Source organism: Lathamus discolor, chromosome 1, assembly GCF_037157495.1.
Source record: "Lathamus discolor isolate bLatDis1 chromosome 1, bLatDis1.hap1, whole genome shotgun sequence".
Taxonomy (NCBI): Eukaryota; Metazoa; Chordata; class Aves; order Psittaciformes; family Psittacidae; genus Lathamus; species Lathamus discolor.
Genome location: NC_088884.1, coordinates 125357877 through 125381950, shown reverse-complemented (window position 1 = coordinate 125381950; position 24074 = coordinate 125357877). Strand labels below are relative to the sequence as shown.

At 38.7% G+C, this 24074-nt stretch overlaps 1 protein-coding gene across 5 annotated transcripts in view; it reads right to left on the bottom strand.

Annotated features, from left to right (window-relative positions):
* Positions 1 to 24074, bottom strand: part of CLCN3 (chloride voltage-gated channel 3) — a 63194-nt gene that overhangs the window by 4415 nt on the left and 34705 nt on the right. For 3 of the 5 annotated variants that reach the window (XM_065694358.1, XM_065694348.1, XM_065694366.1), the window contains 11 exons: positions 19270 to 19427; positions 16463 to 16562; positions 14412 to 14599; positions 13656 to 13778; positions 11883 to 12089; positions 9838 to 9918; positions 8066 to 8611; positions 6531 to 6717; positions 4762 to 5160; positions 2716 to 2932; positions 324 to 399 (listed from right to left, as the gene is read on the bottom strand). In XM_065694358.1, the coding sequence (XP_065550430.1) occupies positions 324 to 399; positions 2716 to 2932; positions 4762 to 5160; positions 6531 to 6717; positions 8066 to 8611; positions 9838 to 9918; positions 11883 to 12089; positions 13656 to 13778; positions 14412 to 14599; positions 16463 to 16562; positions 19270 to 19427 (2282 nt within the window). The remainder of the gene's footprint in view (positions 1 to 323; positions 400 to 2715; positions 2933 to 4761; positions 5161 to 6530; positions 6718 to 8065; positions 8612 to 9837; positions 9919 to 11882; positions 12090 to 13655; positions 13779 to 14411; positions 14600 to 16462; positions 16563 to 19269; positions 19428 to 24074) is intronic. The other 2 variants (XM_065694374.1, XM_065694384.1) reach the window with 1 other exon arrangement.

Sequence of the window (24074 nt, the reverse complement as noted above, 5' to 3'; positions counted from 1 at the left end):
GGAAGAAGTATTCCTAGCTGTGTGCTTTCCCACCTGGGGAAATCAGCAGATCAACTGCATGGATCTATGTTACCTCAAGCACAGAAGTATCAGAAAGTCTATTGTTGACTTTCCTGTAATGTTGTGACTAACAGTACATCCATATTAACAGCTTCATTTCTACCAAAGGATTTTGTACATGTTGTTTTATGGCTTAGTAGAAAGTTTTAGCATAAGATGATTTCATTGTTCAGCCGATGTCATAAAAGCCCTGAACAGTTCACAAGTTTCATGCTTCCTGACTTCTAATGTGTCTAATTATGAGATCTGATATATCTAATCACCAAGGGTTCGACGTGCTGCTTTAGTTGCTCGAGATGCTCTAATATGTTCTTCTTTGTGATGATCCCCAAGACAATCCTGAAACAGATCATGTTATGCTAATAACTGTGTGTGAAATCAAATAAAAAAAAAGTTCTATAATGAAAAAGGATTAGAACAAAATAGAAGAAAAAGAATGGTTGCAGGAAAGCTAATGAGATGATTCAATGAAAAATGATTTGAAAGTCAGTACCCCTTTCCCAGACTCCTCCCAAATGCTGAACACAACTGCATCTTCAACCACCCCAGAGAAGTATGTTTCTCGTATCAATTACATGGCTTCTCCCTTCTCCCCACATTTACATCTCTTCAGGTTTTAAGAGGCCCTGAAACAAAAATCTCTTTATTTCCTTGGTTTAGTAGTTACTTCTCCTCACACATACAGGTATTATTCACAATTTTAACAAACCACAGTAAATGAACACAGTAATAACTGTGCAAAGTCATAGCAATTTAGGTTTTAAACTGCTCTACAGAGCAGTGTTACCCAGTATGCTTACAAACAGACAGACGAATTCCTAATTCTTGACAGTATAATCAAGAGCAACTCCCTGGAATGTGTATTCTGGTACAAATAAAGGAAGAATGAGAGTCAGTCTTTATGTAATTCTCTGTCACCAGCACCAGTTTTTGCACAGTTCCTATTCCAGTCTGGACTGGAACCAGTACACTGATGTGTGTCTTTATGTGGGGATGCTCAATTTGCAGGGAATTTGCCAAAATACAGGTTAGTCCTTGCTGTCCACATGGCTGTATGCCATGGCCAACTACCACTAGTGCTTTACTTATATGACCTTGCAATGGACAGTAGACACAGGGAACATCACAAGGGTGCAAACTGAAGCAGGACAACAAAAAATGAATGTCTGGAAACAGCAAATTATTAAGGCCATCCATACTAGCTGCTGCTTTATCATAAAACAACTAAAAAACTGAAGTACAGTTTGACATAGCTTTGCACAATTAGGCTTTTTAGAGAGTTGATTTTAACATCAATGTCAACGTTTGAGCACATAACCATGACAGAAACCAAGAAAAAAATGATCATAGCAAATATTCTTCATTGAAGTTCTATCAGTTCTGTTTCCTTCCCCAAAACAAGAATAATTGCATGCCTGCACTGACTGTCAGATCATACATCCTCTCCCCATGTGAGAAGGCTTTTTAAAGTCATCTATGCTTCTGAAAGCACACACTTGCCATTCAAATACAGGGATGCATTGAAGAGAAAAGCAGCAAGAGAACATTTAAAATAAATTTGTTTTAAAATACACCTGAGAAAATAAACTTGTAAACCAATGTGATATTTGAGTATTTGCCACTTATAGCAGCAACCCTTTTGCTCACAGCAAAGCAAAGGAAGTCCCATCCCTCTTTCAGGTTTCTTGAGTTTTTCCCATAGACACTGATCCTAAATAAGGTGGATTAGCAGACTATGTTTCACTCCCCAGGTGCCTTCAAAGACATGCTGAAGAGAAAGCAAGATACTGTGGTAGGAAGTGCAATGTGTGTCAAGGAAAGCAGAATGTTAAAGGAACAGCTACAAAGAAAAAGATAATGTAAAAAAAAAAAAGTAGCAGTTTAGATAAGAGACACTTATAATGAACATTTATGTTTCCATGCCCGGGGCTGATTTATTTCGTAGGTAATCACATGACAACTCCCTATAGTATCATTACAAACATTCTAAATCTTAAAATTAGAATAGAATCATAGAATAGTTTTCTTGTGATGCTTTGAAGAATGTAGAAACAAAAGCTGCAGATTGAAGTTCCAGAACTAGCAGCAGTTACTTGGTTGTCAGTATTCTGAAACCAAGAGCTTGGTGGTAATCACCATCAGTGAACTCCAGAAGAAGAGACAAAGACTGAATCATTTTCTCCCACTATTTTTTTTTTTACAAACCCAAGTATTTGTAGATGTTCAACAGCAGACACATTCACAGCACATAGATAAAAATGAGGAAACGCAGGCCTTGCACTGTTTACCACACAACTAAATTGTCTTGTGTGGTGCACACGCAGGTGGAGGGGTTGTGTCTCCTCCACATGTGTGTGCAACAGCAAGTTGCACACACAAAACTTGCTGAATGAGAGCGAGTTTTTAACAGAACATCTTAAAATACCTGAGATCACCTGCCTGCTTAGGTGGAATATGAGGGAGAAGTAAGAATTTAAGAGTTGCGTCACAGCACAGCACCTTCTTAGCGAACAGTTAGGGTCCTCAGTTGCAGTACCAAACTTCCTCGTTCAAATACTGCCATCCTGGAATATATCCTGGTTCAAATACTCTGATCCTAGAAGTGAAAATCACTGTATCCAACACAATGAACAGCGTTGCTGCCACTTAACTCACCCGTTGTGTGTTACAAGGCACTGCCTCAGACCCAGCTTCCGGAAAATATCCACCACTATTTCCATTGGGGTGTGGTCTGTCACGGTGAAAGGGCTCATATCTAGGATGCTTCTAAGCTTCAAAGGCCGAGGGCTTTCTGCTGGAAGTGATGGTGTATGCTGGGCAAAACAGACCCTGGAGCTGCCAACAATCCCTTCCTGCTTCTTTCTAGCACTTTCTTTAAGAAAAAGAGGGAGGGGGGAAACAGCAGAGGAGGAAGAATTTATATTCTTGGAGTAAGATAAGTTAGTGCAAACAGATCAATCAACACTACCTGACTCTGATCTTATTCTCTAGATGCTGAGACTCTGATATATGCTATTTTGATGTGTTCCCATAGCCACTGCTATATCCCTAATGGGTGTTTGTGCAGAAATCACAAAAGCCATCTACCACACAGCTTTAGCCATTCTTCGGCTACTACCTTCCTCGCTCCAATAAATGACTTTTATTTACTAGAAAGAGGTAGAAGGACTTAAAGAATAACGTGCAGGAAGCACACGCCTGCTGAAGAAACTGTCAAGGGGAAAGCCAATCTCAGCTGACAGTTCTCCTGTCACGATTCCAACGGCTGGAATTACTGTGGATTTAAAACCAAAGAACTCATTTCTGAGCACTCTGAAAATGTTGTCTTCTTGTTTATAATGAATTTATTTAGATACTTCTGAACTGCCTCTGCCTTTTCACACCTTCATCACCTGGGTGACAACAGCTTCCCCTGCCATACCCAGAACTATTTCACACAAGGGCTCTCTTAAGCCACACAAAATCCAAGACTAAGCAAAACTTGCACCATGTGATCTCAGCATGAGCAGCTGAAATGAGTCCTACCTGTGAAAGTATATTATTAGAAGAATGTTCTGCTGTTACCCCTTTAACTCTTAGGTAAATGCAAACTTAAACCAGTATGACGTCTAAATCGTTTCTCAGTTTTGGATGCTTCTGTGCATCCTACGCAGTGTAATACTATGGTATACAGAGTATTAAGACCATAGGCAAAAGTTTTACTGAAGTAAAACAGTGTTGTGTTCACAAAACTTTTGTGGTTTTAAAGTTTCAGGAGACTTCTGTTTCTCAAGTGTCTGTTAAAGAGATAATTGTCAATGTACAATTTTATGAATTAAATAAAAAAATAATAAAAAGAAAAAAAAAGTAGTTTAAGATGCAATTTCCATCACTGGTGTCATGCACCAGAAATTACAGTTTTGCAGCGTTTCCTTACATAACAGTGATTTTTTCCTCTGGTTATGACAGCGTCCTCAAAATCCACAGCATTTTTCTTAGCGGTGCACAAAGCACTGTCACAAGTGTCACACAAGTTCTAATAGGCACCCAGAGAACGAGGGCTCAAACAGGGTTTGTTTGCTCATGTGCAAACTTCCCATTACAAAACAAATTGAAAAGCAGAAACCTAAAGTAAGAAGTATTCCGCTTATCTCTCCCTAGTACAATTTTATGCATAAAACCTGTCACAGAGAAGTGCAGCATACATTTAAATTTAAAAATGCCTTGGACATTTTTAATTCTCACAGAATCCTGCTATTTGAAAATGAGAATCACCCAATTTTAAAGAACAGTGTTAGTGCAGTGCCACCTGGGGAAAAGAGGTATTAGCAAGCCAGGCTGGATGGGGCTTTGAGCAACCTGGCCTGTGGAAGGTCCCCCCTGCCCATGGCAGCGGGGCTGGAACTGGATGATCTTTAAGGCCCCTTCCAACCCAAACCAGTCTGTGACTCATTCTGTGAAAAGCCTCAAAACCAGCAAAAATACTGGACTAGATGATGTTTTGGCTGACTTCAGTGTGGTGTGGCTTTATGACAAAGAGAGTAGTATTTTCTCCACTTCAAAGCCTGCTGTTGAAGATAGTCATATACCTGCATAAAGAAACAGATTTTGCAGGGTATCTGAACCTTAAATAAGTCTAGTAACATACAAATAAATTGTGTTTTAAGCTATAAAATCATTTAAATTGGTATATATAATCACGCAAGACTGTCAGATAATTACCTATTGCAATAGTTAAATCTCTTCTTAGAGCAAAGCCCACTAGTCTCTGCGATTCTTTCGACATAATAACAGGAAAACCATTATAGCTGGTTTCGTTGATCAAGTTTTCTATGTCTTCCACTGTCATATTATCCTGCGTCAGAACCGCTAAAGGTGGGTCGCTTCTCCGAGGTCGCATAACATCAGCAGCCAGTGTTGTGTGAGTAAATTCTTCCTTTGCATCCAAGAAAGGATATCCATTCAGTCGGATGTGTGCCTCATATATGCCTTCCCTACCAAAGGCATCTCCTACCCACTTACTGGTCATGACTGCAGCCATTAGGGGCACAATATATTCCAGCCCTCCTGTTAGCTCAAAGACAATAACTACCAGGGACACAGTCATCCTTGTCACACCACCTGCAACAAAAAAATGGTAAATGGTAGCCAGTAACATTCTGGTATCAGATAATGATGAATTCAGAATTTCCTGCCTTCCCATTGAGAACTACAAACGTAACTTTGCCATTAAAGATCATCTGATAAGCATCATTCTGTATAATACAAACAAAAGCAGACAGGGAAAGTGAACAAAAAGCTGTCAGAAGTAAAAAAAAAAAAAAAAAAAGAGCTTTAGGGAAAATTCCTAGAAAGTGAGAGAATTACAGGATTTGAAAAATAGGTGTAATTATTTTGTGTAAATTAAGAATAAAACTGTATTTCTCCACACCACACCTAGCTTAAAAATACTGTGAAATTCAAGGAAATCCAGTAAGGTGAGAATATGGTAAAAGAATGGAAGGAATGCAGGAAGTCGCAGGTAGCAATTCAACAGCTATGTTGTCCAAAGGATTAGGATCTTAATGCTGTTGTTGGATCATAAAAGCTAAAGAGAATTCTGAGCTGATGAAAAGAAACGTCTTTGACAATGAGAGAAGGAAGGGATTGTATTTCTCTTTTGTTAGTACTCAAGATGTTTTTTCTGCCAAGGTTTCTCATGCCATATCTTCATTTAGGGAAAGAATACGATCTTTCTTTCAATGCATTCAAAAGTGATTCAAGTTGAACTATTAAAAAAACAAACAACTTCTCAAAATACTGCATTTGTACCACTAGTTTACTTCATCACTCAAATGCATTTTACCTTAAAGAAAAGGTCTTCCTTTCGTTGAATCTGTACTAATAGATTTTAAACTTAATTTCTAAAGCAATGAAATTACAAGTGAGGACAAGAGAAGGCCTTCAAAAAACCTGTCCTAGTTTAAGTGCCCAACCTCAGCCTCTTTCCATGACACTGATTTTCGGCAGTTTGTAAATCAGACTTGTTAGAAACCCCTCAAGCTGGACTCCCCGAACCATCAGAAACCTCTGACAGTTTTGTTTGGATTATGAATTGCAAGAACTTTTTCTGCACATCATGTAGGTGCGGCAGCTGATCATGCACCTCCTTGTAATAATTTCAACAGTACCTGACTTCGCAAATCCTCCACTTCACACATTTCACAAAACTGGTTTTTCAGACTGGTGTGGTAATGACACCTCTCGATACCAGAGACAGAAAGCAAACACTGCCGTTTAAATGCTTCTCTTATCAATTTAAATGTCACATGTTATTCCTCAGATCACAAGGATCTGACAGTCTCGTGTGGAGATGTGAATGTATTATTCTGAAAAGACAGAAGTCCATATAAAATGGTGTTCCAAAACTGCACACGTTTATATCTCATTTCTTAACCACTGTTTTGGCAACATACAAGAAATCAGATACTTATTTGTTACATTTTATTTACCTAAGCATGCAGCAGCACCAACCATGGCATAAAGACCAGGTGTAATACAGTCAGCTCCAACTTCACACCACTCCTTGAAAATGAACCAGTCATGGTGGTAGTAAGCCAGCTGCTCCACTGCAATTCCTACAATCCTTCCTGCTATTGCTCCAATTGCCATGCTAGGTATGAACAACCCAGATGGAACCTGTAACAAAACCAGAAGTACTGCTGTCATGCTAATGGGAACACACCTGACGCATCGTTTTACAAGCTTGGTGTTTTTCCAAGAGATACAAATGCTCAAACTGTCAGATTAGAACCACCTACATTGACTTTGCAAGGTTTGTAAAACCTGCAATTATTGATACCTCTGATCAATTTCTGGTCTATGGAAGACTAGCATTTAAAAGACACATCAGATTTCTCTTACCCATCAACTAACGTGGAAAATAACTTCAAATAACAGACTGCAACATCTTCTAAAACATCAACAAGTAAGAAACACAATGATATTGTTCTATCAGTTACAGAATGACAAAATGGCTGTGGTTGGGCCTGACCACTTCAAATTGTCTATCTCTGCTCAAGCTGGGTCAACTACAGCAGGCTGCTTGGGACTGCAGCTAGTCACGTTTTGTGTATCTCCAAGGATGGAGACTCTACAAGTTCTCTGGACAGCCTATTCCAGTGTTCAACCACTCTCACAGTAAACAAGTGTCTTCTTATGCATGCAGTTACATGGAACAGCAATGTAGACTGAAAAGTTAAATAAAGCCAGTTTAAATACAAATCCTGCTTAATTAACATTCTATAATGCATTTGTGTTAAGACATGACTGATACTTATGCAGTTGCAAAAGCTATGAAGAGAGCCTGACAAGACAGAAAACGAAGGCATGACAGTTACATGTCATTCAGAAACCTGTCACAGCTTGGAGAGAAGCTGAACAGAGCAGCTCTAAAATGGATTCACGAAATGAACAGAAAAAAAAAAACCATGCTGCTTTGCAATGGAGAAGCAATTCCCATTACAGTCACAGGACCAAAGCCTGCTTCCTAGTCATGACATGCAATGCTGGGAAGTAAAGAAACTACCATTGGCAACCTTGGACAGTCTGCAGTGATGATATCCATACGATAAATGAGAAGATTCAAAAATAAACCAACTACAAGTTGATCCAGAGGTATGTTTTTTCCTCCTTCCGTGTAACAGAACTAGGAAGCCTGAGTGCTTATGTTTGAACCCAGCTCTGAGACGTTTTAGAATCATCCTTATTGCTGAATCCGGCCCATACAGCCATCCATGCACCCCGTTACTGTTCCCTATTAAATTTAGCACGTTTCTGTTCAGCTGAGAAAAAGGCTAGTTTGAATTTAATTAAACTTAATACTGTTTTCTACATTACTTATTAGTCACAATAAAAAGACCTTTTTAAAAAGAAATACACATAAAGATTTCTATAAACAAAACTACTAACTTTTGAGGATGGAAAATGAGAAAGGCAATAATTAAATAATCACAGCAGATGATACAGCCACTTCATTCACACTCACCTTGATACCAAAGGTGAAGACTGTCATGATTATTTTAAATATGAGTGCTAAACACAACTGCCATATAGCTGAATAGACTCCAGTGCCTGCTGGACGGTCAGGAATATCATCTACTATTTTGCTTGCATTCATATCATTTCTGTAGTCACACAGGGAGGAGGATTCTAACGGCCCACAGTCTGTGAAGAGCTCTTTAATAAGCTCACTGGTGTTTAGCCTTGTATACGGATTAGGAAATGCAATGACAGCTGTTATTGCTGCAACAATAATAACCTCCAGGACAGGATACTTCCCAAATTTTGTAGATTTGCGCCGACGACACCATGCAATATTTGCTCGGATGAAAAATGCTCCCCAGAGCCCACCAAATACTCCCAGAAGAATAAAAGGAAGCAGTTCAAAAAGGTACCAAGGAGTGTGATATTCCACGTAAAAAAGAACTAGGCGGCTATTACCAAAAGGATTGATGGACCTTAAAACAAATGCAGCTACTAAAGCAGCAAAAAATGATCTCCATAAAGTTTTCAGTGGGAAATAGTAACTGACCTGTAAAAGGCAATACATGAGAATTATTAGTGATTCAATTGAAAATACTGGAAAGACCATTTTATGCATGTGTTACAGTACTGCTGCTGACATGGCAAATGCTAAAAACCCAGTGCTCTTACATTATCAGTTATTATTCTCACCCCTTGGAGCATGGGCACTTCAGCACATACTACATCTTTTAAAAGCTTGACAGCAATTCATACTTACATCACTACTAAAGCAGTAACAAAACCACTGCTGTTTTAAGACTGTTAGGAAATAATGTGCAGTAATTTATGTTTGAAAGCCTCTCTGTTCGTAAGTATCTCTTCTGAGCATTCACGAGAACCAGACTGGGTACTAGCTGCCCTCTCAAATGTCCTGCTTATGCTGTTTCATCTCCATTTAACCTACAACGAAAGGTTTCTGGCAGATGTTATTTTTATGGAGTACGACTAAAACAGAAAAAAAATATAATCCTTAAAACAGAAATTTCATACTTCAGCCCCACATGGCCTGATTTGAATTTCAAAAGAATTTTCTTCTGGAATATTTTTTTTGCACCAAGTGAATTTCTCAAAACCCCCGTATGATATAATAAAATTTACATGACGGGATATTTTGCTTCCTTTCTTCAAAGTACAGATTTTTCGTTTTCTTTAAAACTGCTGATGATCTAAATAACATTCTTGTGTACTTTTAAAATATGAAAACTAATTTAACACAAGACGTTTCTTGGAGAAGAGAGTTTGGTTGCCTTGGCAGTCCGTTTTATGGCATAGCTGCTTTTTAATAATTAACATCTTCAATTATCGTTAGTGCCTGAAACTTTGAGAGAAGTTTAAAAACGTTTAAAAACCTGCTTCCCACAACTGTCAAGCAGGTTTCGAAAGCCTCTTTCAAAGTGGGAAAAGAGAAAAGAAAGAAAAGCCTGATTTTTTTTAATACACTCCTACAGCGAAAACCAGCTGGATCTCCATCTGTACGCAAACTGCAATTATTAACTGACTCAGCCCTTCTCCAGCAAAAATATAATTGAAAACAAAGCAAAGCTGACATTCATCCAAAGAAAAGAAACGGTATCTTTAGGACTTTGTTGGTAAGAAGACTCTTGACTTTGAAAAGAGGGTCCAAAAATAATTTCCTTACTAAGAAAGACTCTGCAGCTTAAAGGAGTCCAAGATTATTCATGCTAGAAGAGATTTTTTAAAGTATCTATCCTTCAGTGCCACCTCTTGACATACCTCCTCCAGACTGAAAAGGACTCCTCCAATTGGGGCACCAAAGGCTACAGATACTCCTGCTGCTGAGGCTGCTGACAACACCTGGAAAACAATGGTGAGGAAGCTTTTAACAGTCTGTGAAATGCTTTAAACATGAAGACCAGAATCTCATTACAGTTACCAGTTTCTTCTGTATTTCTATCACGGGCTCACAGACTTGCTAACAGTAAAGCATCAAGTACATGTATCAGAATGCTCGTAAATTGTGGCCAGTCACCGCAGCAGCCACTGACCAGGTAAGAGCCATAACTAAGCCAAGGACACTGCTCAAAGCCTCCTCAGAATAGCACCCAGGAAAGTCTATACTTCAGTATGAAATTGCTGATATCTCATTTTCAAGAAACTGTAGTAAGCTTTCCCTGGACTAAAACAGGGAATTCCACTGTCATAAATTAAACAAGCGGAGCAGAAGAGCAGGTGGGCCAAATAGGCAACTACTTCTGGAGCTCAAGAGGAAAAAGAAATTGTATGATCCCTGAAAGCAAGGTCAGGCTTCACAGGAAGGTTACTGGGCTGTGATTCATATATATGCAGGAAAAAAGCACACGGAAGGCCAAAGCTCAATTAGACTTAACAGAATCCCAGAATACAAGGTTGGAAGTGACCCCAAGGATCCAACATTGAAATCGGCCAGTGTTGTGTCAAATTAAAAAAAAGGGGACTTTTTAAGTACATTAATAGCAAGAAGAGGTTTAAAGAAAACACTGGATCAATACTTGTTGAAGATGGTCATCTGACTAACAGGAATTAGGAAAAAACATAGGCATTCAATGCAGTTTTTGCCTTAGTCTAGTAATACTGATAGACCTTGGGCTGCCCAGTGCCCTGAGTCAGAGGACCACAAGTGCAGAACAGCAACTTTCCATTTGTGGATACTGAAATTATAAGGGACCAGCACTGTCACCTGAAGGCTCACAAATCCATGGGGCCTAATAGGATTCCTCCCAAGTGCTAAAGGAGCTAGCAGATGTTATGGCAAGACCCCTCTCGATCATATTCCACAGGTCTAGGGAGTCCAGGCAGGCCTCTGCTGACTGGAAACGAACCAACAGTATTCCAGCCTACAAGAAGGGTGCTGAGGGAAAACCCAGGGAACTACAGACCTGTTAGCCTAACCTCAGTTGCTGGGAAAATTATGCTGGGTGCTACTGAAAGGCATTTACAGAATAATGCAGTCATCAGGCATATTACTTTAACTAATGTGCTATCCTTCTGTAAGGATCCACACACCTAGTGGATGTACTGTCTTTTTATTTTAGTGAGGCTTTTGATACTGTCCCTCACAGCATCCTTCTGGACAAGTTGTTCAGCTGTGGGATGAGCAGGCTGGGTGAAGAACTGGCTGAATGGCTCAAAGTGTTGTAGTGAACAGGGCTACATCTGGCTGGGAAGAAGGGAGAGTGGGGGCAAGGTGGTTTTAGTTTTGTTTTTATTTCTCACTACTGTAGTCTGTTACTAATTGGCAATAAAATTATCTTCCACAAGTCTAGTCTAATCTGCCTGTGATAGTAATTGGTGAGTGATCTCTATATCCTTATACTGACTTACGAACTTTCCATTCTAGTTTCTCCCGCTGTCTTGCTGAGGAGGACCAACCTTGGTGGGGACCAAGGCTACTCCACTAGATTCTCACTAACAACTGTTGTCACCAACCCTTTTCTAATAGCACTTCATTCACAGGTTCGAAAGTTCTCTTCTGTCCTCACAACTGAAGACAGTCATCAATTACCAAACATAGAACCAAGAACAGAAAGAATTTAAGTAAAATCAAATGGTCTCTGAGGTGGAAAAAATGCAAACTTACTCTGACGTGGAAACAATTTATCTTGGAGAATGCTAGGGATAATACATTATTCTTAACACATAAATAACTAAGCCTAAGTTATAATACTATAGTATTATATATAGTATAATAACTCTTACAGAAAAAATATTGTCCTTTAAACAAACCAGTGTAAATGCATAGAAATGCAATACATTCTAGAAATGCTTTTACAAGAACTTACCTCTCTTTTTTTAGCTTCATTTGTGCTGTACTTTGGAAAGAGGTAAGAAAAAATATTCCCACAGCAGCAGGCAACATGTACCAAGGGACCCTCTTTTCCTAAACTCAAACCTGACGCGACAGCCAAGACTAAAGTAATTGTTTTTATCATCAAAGTCCACTTTCCCAAATAACCTCTGATGATGAAGCCACTCAAAATAGTTTTTATCTGGAAGAAATAAAAAATACCATCTGTTATTGTATTCTGCTTTCTTCAGAAAATAATTACTTTCATTATGTTAGCTACTTAAGTTCAAAAAATAGCCTTTTCAAATGGCTACCTTTATCACACTTAAAAAAGTATTATTCATATTGCTACACTGAGTCCATCTGGTTGCCAGAGGCTTTCCATTTGCAACTTCCTCTAAACACTGTACAATAACATAAAACATGATTATCAATTACATTTAGTAGAAACTTACTCTGCACTAGCTTCTATGACTGCAATCACTGGTTTATGACATAAATTACATGCAAGTCAGAAAAACTACACTCAAGATCATCTATTGTAGTAATACCACATTTGCACCCATCTTACCCCTCTCTGTCTTCTCCTTACGTTTTACCACCTCTACGTAAGAATTTAACAGGTGACTCCTTGACATAAGGGTGGAAACGATCAGGCCTTTTCAAATAGAAAAGATGTGCCACTTGCTTAAGGTATTACTTTGCCTAACAGCGTCATATTATTACCCTGAAATATATGCCCAGATATAGGAAATAATATAGTTGTCACAGGAAAGGACAACATGTCTATAAATACAATGTACACAAAACACTGGGCAGCAGCGACTAAAGTAGAGGTTAGCTAAATTTGGAAACCAATTCAGAATGAAATCTCTTCTGGAATAATGGCACAGAATTATTCCAGGCTTATTCAGAGACACGATTTGTCCTTCAAATTCTACAATACGCATACATAAAGAAGTACCTACAGAATTACTAGAGACTGATCAGACTTTGTGTTTTTCCCTTCCATTCTGTGTATAGTACAGATGGCAACTATAAAAACAGTAAAGTTTTGAGGATATTACACATTTCACTGTGATTGATGGCGTGATTTGGAGTTAGAATCATAGAATAGAATCATAGAACAGTTAGGGTTGGAAAGGACCTCAAGATCATCTAGTTCCAACCCCCCTGCCATGGGCAGGGACACCTCACACTAAACCATCCCACCCAAGGCTTCATCCAGCCTGGCCTTGAACACTGCCAGAGATGGAGCCAACGAGCCAGCTTCAATTGGAGCTCGTCTCAGATGCCTCTATACAAACGCCCATAGCATGGGGAACAAACAAGAGGAATTAGAGATGTGTGCACATCTATGGGGGTATGATACAATAGGCATCACAGAAACATGGTGGGATGGCTCCTATGACTGGAGTGTTGGAATGGAAGGTTACAGGCTCTTTAGAAAAGACAGGCCTGGCAGGCGGGGAGGGGGAGTTGCCCTTTATGTTAGGGATAGGCTGGAGAGTATGGAACTCTGCCTGGGGGCAGGTGAGCAGTTTACAGAGAGTTTGTGGGTCAGGGTTAAAGGGAAAACAGCCGTGGGAGACATTACTGTGGGGATCTGTTACAGGCTGCCTGATCAAGGAGAACCTGCGGATGAAGCACTCTACAGACAGATAGTCACAGGGCGCTCCCTCTTGCCTGCCCTCTGAACCTGCAGGAATTCCCTGCAGGAATTTTCACATCAATACGAAACATCTACAACATATATATTAGATCTCACCTCAGGTATCCCCGAGCCACAGGCATAGGGAGCAAATATCTTCACCAGAGAAACTGCTAAGAAGGCAAAGCTCAAAGCCCAGAAAATGTACATAATGTAGTTCATTATGTATGAACCCGGACCCTAAAAACAAAAACAAAAAATCAGAATATAAATTTGAGCAAAATCACCACTTAAAGTAGCCCAAAAGTACCCTTGCTGCATGTACACTTGCGCACGCATTTTGAGGGATGGTAACTATTACCAAGCCAAGAGAGTTTTGTTTGAAAAGCATGAAGTCATGACACACATCAGCAAAGACTGGGTTATACAAACTAGGAAGTATTCTAACACTGCATCTTAAACAGAAAAAATAAACAACACAGTTTGGGTTTTATTTATAGCTATTAGCTGCCAAAATCTACTGAGTAAATACTCTTTATTTTAAAAAATGTGTGGTAAAAAAAGCTATTCTTAGTTATCACAGAACTCCGCAAATTTATTTTTTTTTTTTATGTACAGCTATGATCAGGAATAGAAAATCTTGTGAAAAAAATCTACAGTTCTATCCTATCGTAGCTTCCTTATATCTGCAACACTAGAAGCACCCTTGCAGTGCATGGAATGCATATTTATTACACTATAATCTATTCAAATGCTAAAAAATGGAGCAGACAGTACAACCCAAATCTGTTCAGTGCCATTAAGAACATTATTTTCTTACCATATTGAGCCAAGCTGTTGAGCAAGACCATCAAAGAACGGGTATATACTTACTTCTGCTTGCCCAATTATTAGTTCTGCCCACGTTTTCCACTGTGGACATTTATCTCTCTCTTCAAATGTGGTTTCATTGGAACCCCAACAACACTGTTCATGGTTAAACCACAAAGCACTAAGGCAAATGCCTTCCTTTAAGTCAGTCATCCAGTCAGCAGCAATGTCAATTAATCCTGCCAAAGCCCCTGTCATAGAAACAGTTCTGTATCAATATTCTGGTAAGCAGGAATAACACACACAGCTAAAATGAAGAAATGTGCTGCTATTAACTGATGTAAATTTAAGTTACAGAAAGCCTAAACAAACAGACATTTAAATATTACTGATTTGCAGGAATATTTGTGATCTGGTAAGATTAGGATTTGCTGAAGAATCTATAGCATCTTGTGCATTTCCGGAGTCAAATGCATCTTTTGTTTTTCTTTGATTTTTCCTATGCCAGTTCTCCAACAGTCCACTGAAACTAAGGGGTAAGAATCAAGAGGACTGATACACTTTTGTGGTGAAAGCCACAACAGACTTCCTGACAAAACTAGCTTGCCATGCCTCAGAGAACTTGAGCTGTGCTATGTTTTGTGCAGAACAGCATGCGGAGAAAATAATTCTTACCTTACCAACAATAGTTTTAGAACAACATAAACCACCAAAATAAACCCTGATGACATTCATGTGATCCACATAAAAAGACTACTGAATTCTGTAACATGGGGAGGAGAAAAATGAGGCAGACAGTACAAGACAAATCCATGTTTAGTGCCCTAACCTTAAGACCACTCTTTTTAATTAATTCCTACTGCAGGTAACAAACAGTATAAATACTAAGCAGTTCCTAAACTCAAAGCTTAAGAAGGATTCTGTATTATACATGCAGAAAACTTGCTGAAGAGTCCTCAAAGAATAGGCAGCAGGATACTGAAAAACTACTTCTAAAGTCAGTATTTTTGTGAACATGTACATCTGTTAATTAGTTATAATTAACTATTCTTAATGTATTAATCACTACCAGAAATAGCTGTATAGAGACAGCCACAGTTTACTTGCGTAGTAGACTAGTAGTAGAAAATTACCTCTGATTTACTAATTCATATTTGCTAATCTTGACAGACCCTCAGTTTGAGATCCTGGGTCAACTAAAGTCAGAGTCAAAGGCAGTATTTCAGTAGGACAAAATTTCATCCAAATTATTTAAAATTACATAAACCTAAGATCTTCCCATGACTTAAATCGAGGTTGCACCATTTAAGATTCACTAGACACATTCAACAAAAAGCAAGAAACTGAAAAACCTGTAAATGTTCAGAATTTGCTCTCTTTGTTGCTCAGAAACGTAACAAAGCACTTTTAATATACATAGCAGCTTGGGGGGTAGAAGTACAACACAGCACATTCCCACCCAAATTATCATAAGCAATTTCCAGTAATTACACACTCCCAGATTGAACATTCAGAGCTATATAAACATGTTAAAACTTTGCATATATATTAATTTATATGTGATTTGTGAAAGTGATTATGCATACATCTAAGTAATAATTATATAGTTACCATGCTATGTTCTGCAACTAATCCAGGGACTAATCTGCTAGGGGAAACCAAACCAAACATACACATACAACACCCCTCCCTCCCCCCCCCCCCCAAAAAAAAAAAAAAAAAGAAAAAAATCAGAGCTGAAAAAGCAATCTAGATCAATTAACAGAGTTTCACAAGAAATCCTACAGGAAAACAGCACAATTTAACAGAAAGGAAAAAAACATTGATCTCAATCACACAATCGAAGACCTTTGATAATTAGGTAAAAGGTCAGTAACTCTGAGAAACTCTAACTAAATTCAGTGCCAATTTTGTTTTCCTTTTGATTAGTAAACCCTCCCCTCAAAACACTAAAGCCTGTAAATCAACCTTTTCCTTCCCAACCTTTTTCCTTCCTTACAGTAAGCAGTCTGAACCAGCTCTCATCCACCTTGGGTGGTAACGCACACATGAAAAACGCAGTAACTATACTTGCTGACAAATGTAAGAAAGAAACCCTCTGGTTTTTAATTTACCTGATGCCAAACCAGTCAGTGTGACTACCAGCCATCCTGACCATGCATCGTACAAACTTTTTGTCATCTCCCATGCTGATTCTTTCTTCTTGCTGTTAATCTGCAAAGAGAAATCGTCATGTATTTGTATGTGTTTCTGTAATATGAATAGGAGGAAAAGGAAGTATGACATACAAACTGCATGACGCAAGCTACAGGTAAGTAGATCCTCTCTTTACACTACATGCAGTCTCATTGTATGTAGTGTTTTACAGCTTGGTTACTCAGAGATCAAACAACTGACAGAGGAAAGTAAATGTTCTTCACTTAAAAATTTAAACCCCAGAAAATGCATTATTAGGGTAAATGAACACTTTACATGATACACATCTAAAACATCTAAAATTGAAGAATTATTTCTCTCCTAAAACTTGGTTTTTGCTGTACCTCAAGTAAACAGTTAGTGTAGTGCTAATAAGCTATTCCATGCAATTCAAACTCCTAAGCTTCAATTCCAAATATATGTATCTTTATCCTTGTCTAAAAATCACACAAAACCAAACTCAAAAACTGGGTAACTACACAGTTAAGACTTCCAGACAACTCTTACTAATGACATCTAAAGTTACCGTACTAAAAAAAATGGTAATTCTTATTTTAGCCTGATTTCCTTTATGCACTTAGCTGAAATTTGTGCATAACTTGTTTATGTTAAACCTTTATGATGTAATTGGATCCTATTCTTATGACTTTTTTATACGGTAAAAGGGAGGAGACAGTATGTGCAACAAACAGGGAGAAAAAAAGAAAAAGCCAATCAACAAAGTGCAGTATTAGACAAGAAAATCTAGAAAAAATACCATTCCTAAAGCAAATCATAGAATCATAGAATAGTTAGGGCTGGAAAGGACCTTAAGATTATCTAGTTCCAACCCCCTGCCATGGGCAAGGACACCTCACACTAAACTATCTCACCCAAGGTTCTATCCAACCTGGCCTTGAACACCGCCAGGGATGGAGAATTCACAACTTCCCTGGGCAACCCATTCCAGTGCCTCAACACCCTTACAGTAAAGAACTTCCTCCTTATATCCAATCTAAACTTCCCCTGTTTAAGTTTTAACCCGTTACCCCTTGTCCTATCACTACAGTCCCTACTGAAGAGTCCCTCTCCAGCATACTTATAGGCCCCCTTCAGATACTGGAAGGCTGCTATGAGGTCTCCACGCAGCCTTCTCTTCTCCAGGCTGAACAGCCACAGCTTTCTCAGCCTATCACATAAATACATTTTATAGTTTCCTCTATGTTTGAAATTCTCAAACTTTTTTCCTTTTTAATACAAGAAGTTGTTTCTACAGTAGCATGTCTTTCAAAAACTCATCCCTTCTTCTTTCTCCATCTTTGATTACATACATGGCCAGAGAGTTTCCTATCATTCAGGGCATATTTACAAATTTCACAGTAGTCCTGTGGCTATAAACTGAACTGTCTTGTCCGACTTTTCTGGTCTCAGACATTAAACTGCCTAAGAGCTGTGAGACTTCACCCTAGCCTGTTTCCCAGGATTTGGTCAGGCCCAGCATGTTATCCAAAGGTATATCCACTGGACACTGACCTACACACCTGCAGTGTAAAGATGGCACTGTGTTAATTAATTGCTGCTTTGACATCAAATGGTGAAATGAAGTATTCCATGGAAAACACCTTCTTAGTTTTCATTAAAAGCATTCAGGCAAGGTACACGTTCTCAGATCCAATGTCCAAGGATCACTTTTCCTTAGAAAAGCACTAGATAGTGTAATTTTGGATGTTTTTGTTTTCAAACTAGTGTAGAATTATTTTTTTTTAACCATGTCAAAGTCAATCATCATATGCACCCTACATCTGCTTCCACAAAATTAAAAATGGCGTTTCCAAAGAAAGCAGAATAATGCTACAGTGTTGTAGATGAAGGAACCTCTCCTCTACCCCTCTACACACAATTCACTTTTAATTATTAATTTTCATAAGTTAAAAATATTCTAGGAGAAATCACATCTCCAGATCTGTTCTGGTTTTAAGGTTAGTTAAGGTAAGTATCTGAGAAGTTTTACAGTAAGGCTCTAAATAGCAGATTTCCCCTTAAAATTCTATTAAATGAATCCATTACATGAAAGACAGTATCAAGCACATTACTGACTAAAAAACCTAGAGTCCATTTCATGAAAGAACTCATTGCAGAGTGCACTGATAAAGATGAATGGTCTGAACTCTCAAGAAATCATGAGACAAGAAAAGCAAGTTCTGTGATGGGAGAGTGGAAAGGACATTTACCATACATACTGAGACTACTTTTTTGCTAAGCATATGTACACAGATATATATGTTTCAGGTGTGAGAATTTTCACTTCCCATAATCCAAACAACCACCACACTACATTGCATTAGCACAGATACATTTGTGTCACTATAAAAGCAGCACACATCGGTGCTTACTTTTCCGTACAAGTATTACCATAAGCACTGTTGTACTATTACAAAAACATCTACACTGGAAAACAGCCTTAACTATACTAGCACGAAAAAAAGGCAGTAATGTAAAAATGTCACTCGGGTGATGGAGGCTCTTCACGCTTTAATTAATTACTATTTCTTTTCCAAGTTGTAATACTCTTGCAGGACTGCAGGCATAAATGAAAAGGTGCTTTTTTAATAGCACTGTAGTTCTACCTGATGTAACTACTTACAAATTTAAAGTATGTAAATATTGGTATGTGTTCCTGGATCAGACTTGAATTCCAAAATCGAACAAAAAACATTTTCCAATAATTGTTATTGATCTTAAGTACCCGTCTATGCCTTTCCCTGTCTTTGCACTTCTCTCGAACCCAGTCAATGGTATGGAAGTCATCGTATGTTCCTACTCCAGGAATTGGTTCATCCAGCAGATCCAGTAAATGTGTTGAACTGTTGATATTTCCTCCATTTGTCATTGTATAATGAGTTCCTGTGGCAAAAGAAAGGCAGGAATTAATTAATGCTGCAATAAACAAAGTATTCTAATGTTCACAACACTACTGCATATAAGATTTCTGAACAACTGAGACACTTCCCATAATACGTGTATTTTACTTCATGTAGGTCTCTCAATGTTTCATGTCACTACTTTTTTCTGTCACTCATCTGCAGGTTAAATTAATGTACCAGTCCAAGTGGGTTTTTTTGCTTTGTGTGCAGATTCCAGAGAAACTTCAACAGAACAGCAGCTCTGACACACATTTAACTTAAAGTTCATTTCAGTTTATAAACTACCAGAGGAGAACCTCTTTGTAAAAAGGCAAACCCAGATGATTATATATGGAGTTCACTTCCGTAAGTCACTAGTTATTTTTTACATAAACGCACTACTGATTACCAATCTCCCCTACATGTCTAATTCAAACCTAAAATACATTATCAAAAGATTATCAGTGCAGCTAAAAAGTAACAGAAAGCCAAGAAAATATATAAAAAAATCAACAAAAAAAACCCCAAATTTCTAATTTTACAAAAAATATATGTATATTGTTTTTTTGTTTTGATGGGGAAAATTCAAATTTTTCCAAAACTGAAGATCTGCATTTGATTTAATATCTCTTTCTCTGGTATTACCTGACAACATGGCAGTAACAGATAGCACCTCATTAGAACAGTTGTTATCACAGCTTACAGCAACCATTTTAGCCAGTTGTGGGTGTAGTGGAAATTCAGCCATCGTGGATCCCAACTCTGTCAGTGCCTCATCCCTGGCAGTGTTCAAGGCCAGGCTGGATGGGGCTTTGAGTAAACTGATCAAGGGAAAGGTGTCCCTGTCCATGGCAGGGGGTTGGAAATAGATCACCTTTAAGGTCCCTTCCAACCCGAATCATTCTATGAGTCTATGATTCTGTAACTCACAGCACAGGCCTCAGTCATGAAAAGTTAGAAAAACTGTATAAACTATCTTCTACTAATCCATCATCACTAGCTAGTTCCTTCACAAGCAGTTCTCATAGTAACATGTCCAACAGTGTTTTTTTAAGTGATCAGAACAAGAGCAAATACTAATGTCCTGGGTTCAGCAGTACCAGTTATTTTTCTCCTTCTTAGCAGCTAGCGCAGTGCTGTGTTTTAATCTTTTGGCCTGGGAACAGTGCTGATAACGCCAATGTTTTTAGTTGCTGCTCAAATGTTTGGTCTGGCCAAGGACTTTCTGAGCCTCATGCTCTGCCAGGGAGGAGGGGAAGCTGGGAGGAAGCAGAGACAGGACACCTGACCCAGACTACCCAAATAGATATTCCATACCACAGCACCTCATGCCCAGGATGTAACGGGGAGTGACCCGGAAGGGCTAGGGACTGCAGGGTTGGACGAGGTATCGGTTGGTGCTCGGCTGGGGGGAGTGGGGCGAGTTATCAGTCGGCCGGTGGTGAGGTGTTGTATTCTCTTCCCTTGTTATTTCCTTTAGCACTATTATTATTGTTGGTAGCAGCAGTGATTTGTGTTATACCTTAGTTACTAAACTGTTCTTATCTCAACCCGTGGGAGTTGCATTCTTTTCGATTCTCCTCTCCGTCCCTCCGGGAGCAGGGGGAGGGCAAGAAGGGGGGGAGTGAGTCGACAAGCCGTGTGGTTGGGTTTAAACCACGACAACTAAGAATTTTTCCCTCTTCACAAGTGATTAAGAAAGTTGGGGGGGGGTTTAAGTTTTTAAATGTCATCAATTCTGTAATACCTTAGCTTTTTTTGAGCTCCTGTGCTATATTTACAGACCCCAAGTATAATTTTCTGCTGGATGGTTGCCTAAATACATACAGCATAGCTACCATTTGCTCACCCAACACAAACTGCTTCTGCAGCAGCAATTGCTACAAAGGGAGCATCTATAATGAGGTTAACAGATAATGATTTAAAGAGCAATTACTCTCACTTGTTTGCCTCAGAACAAAATGACATAGCAGCAGCATATGGCATACCACAATAATCTCTGTTCTTAAAGATGTGGGCTCAGGTGGTCAAGACTTCTATCAGTTCATTCTGATGATCTTCAGTTCAGACTTCTGATCAGTTCACAGGCATAAGAATTCATTTCACTAGACTGACCCACAGATGGATAGAAAGGTGGGGCAGGGGACTGAGCTGGGTTTTCTTGTTTGTTGAGTTTTCAGAATTGCAAGCTCAGCTTCTAGGTGCTGTCAGCAGAAATTTCCAAATTATCCAAAATAAATAAATAAATAAAGATTTTCAAAGGGCCTACCTGCGAATTTCCAAATACTGCAAAAGCCAAGTTCACCAGCCAAAGCTTTCGCCAGCAACTGACAGACTTATGCACAGGTAAAACGTCTTTTCCCTTTAAATTTGTGAAGTCTGAGATCTAGCAGAAGCAGCGTGGCATCTGGCACTATATTCAGACCCAAAGGTGTGCCTCAGCCATCTACTGCTTGAGAGACTTCATATATGCCTGCTGTGGTTATTCTGACATTTTCTTAGTGGTGAAGACAACAAACACACAAGAAAATAATACCAAAATCCTGTTAAGAATAAACACAATCTAAAACCTTCAGACACACAAACTAATGTTCATTACATATACACATAACATATAGAAAAGCTTGAAAGTCTATAAAGATTACTCTTCTTTTTTTCTTTTAATCTTAAAGTAAGAGAATGCAAATGGATGAAACAACTCCTCAACAATGCTAGTAGCATTCTCTCATAGCCAGCTAGCCTGGCTGCTGTCTTTTTTAATACAGTTTTTCCCCCAGTCTTTGCCATATTGAATTTTCCCTCATCTACTGATCATAGAAAAAGACCTGTAAATCTCTTCCCTGCTAGTCTCTCTTAAGGCAGATGCAAAGAAGCATTACCTATGGTTCCATTAATAAAAGGCTAACAACAACAAATTAAATCAGATTTGCTAACACAGGTGATTGTGTAAACCTTGCTTTAGGGTAAGGGTTTCAATTCTCTTGCCATTTCCAATTCTCATAACTAGAAAGGAAGTGTAAGATACATGTCTGGCTAGCTGAAAGGGCAAGCTGATCTTGTGGAAGAGGTGGTAACAAAATTCATGTTGTAATGATTAGTTTTGGCCTCAAAATTGAAAGGGTAACAGAAAACATGAAAATGTTATTTTTACATGAAATTAACCTCCTTCTCAAAGCAATGGGACATATACTAAATTCAGCCACAGTTTAATTATTAATCTTCTACAAAGTTACAATGTGAACAATCAGTTTCCTGAACCTAAGGAAAGGAAAAGCTTGCCTTTGCCCCAGGGGAGTTTTATGCCCTGTTATATATGAAGCAATATCCAAGCTATAAAGAACATGCAATCCTATGCCACAAAAGGCAAAGGAGAGTTGAGAGTTATAAATGTATCACAAACAATAAAAGATGACGCTATGCATATCAAGGTGCTCAACTGGAATTCTCTCCAGCAAAACCACCAGGAACGGCACCTGACTCAATGCACTAGACCTCTGAATAGACTACAAAGAATGGTCATTGCCTGGATACAGTAAAAATCCCAAATGAAACTGTGTCATGTTCCTACTTTGCCACCAAATAATGGAATATAAATTATTACCATATGATGGGGAGGAGACAGAACAAGATGTGAAGCTGAAGAGGTGGTTTTGCTGAATACAGAGCCGCCAAGAACACCTGATGCAGCTGAGTAGCTATATCTCATAACAACTGAGAAACCCTGCAGTGTGTGGTAGAAATGCTGCCCTATAGAAGACCATGAAGAGGACAACTGTACAAAACCTGGTACACTTTATCTCAGATGAACACATCTGACAGCAGTGGGAAGAGGACATTCTCCAGCTAGTATTATGATCTATGAAGCAGGAGAGTTTAGAGCAGTATACCTTTACCAATACTCAATACTTTCCTAAACTTCACTTTATTCTTCCCTTCCTTCTCTAGTATTTCATGCAGTGAGATGCTCCTTCCAGCTATGACGGTAATGATTCTCATCAGCATGAACTGGCATTTTTTGCCCATTTCATCAGTGTTATTAGATTTATTTTCAACTCTATAGATTTTGTTAGAATCCTTACCATAATATAGATTTCTCATCACATTCTAACCTCCAAGCAGGAAATCATCATTACCCTGAAAAACTGCAGCATTTAGCAAATGCAGCCTTCTAGACATTTCCAATATTCAGAACGTATTTCTCCTTCCTTCTTCCCAGCCTTTCCTCGTCTTCAAGTTTCAAGACTCTTTCTCAGGCTACAACTCAATGCAAGTGCTTTTCATCAAAATCCAAGCTGCCTTAGTCTTTAAAAGTAGAAGAAGTACTTAGCACACAAGGTATCCAGGCACAGCCTCTAGCTATGGTAAGAGAACACCTCCAGTTTCTGTATGCACACTCCTGAGCCATTCTACAGCTGTCAGAAAATGAAGTCATCTTTTTGGTACATATGAGTGTGCTTAAGGCTTTATTAGACTGGGAAGCTGATGGTAAACATGGCAGGAAGAACTTTCATTATTAGCATTATTCCAAACTAACCCATGTAACTACAGGGAGGGAAATACTAATATACTGACCCTCTCAGAGACTCAATACAACTCACGGAAATCCTTACAAAGTAAATGAAAAACAATCTTTCCAGCATATCTGGAA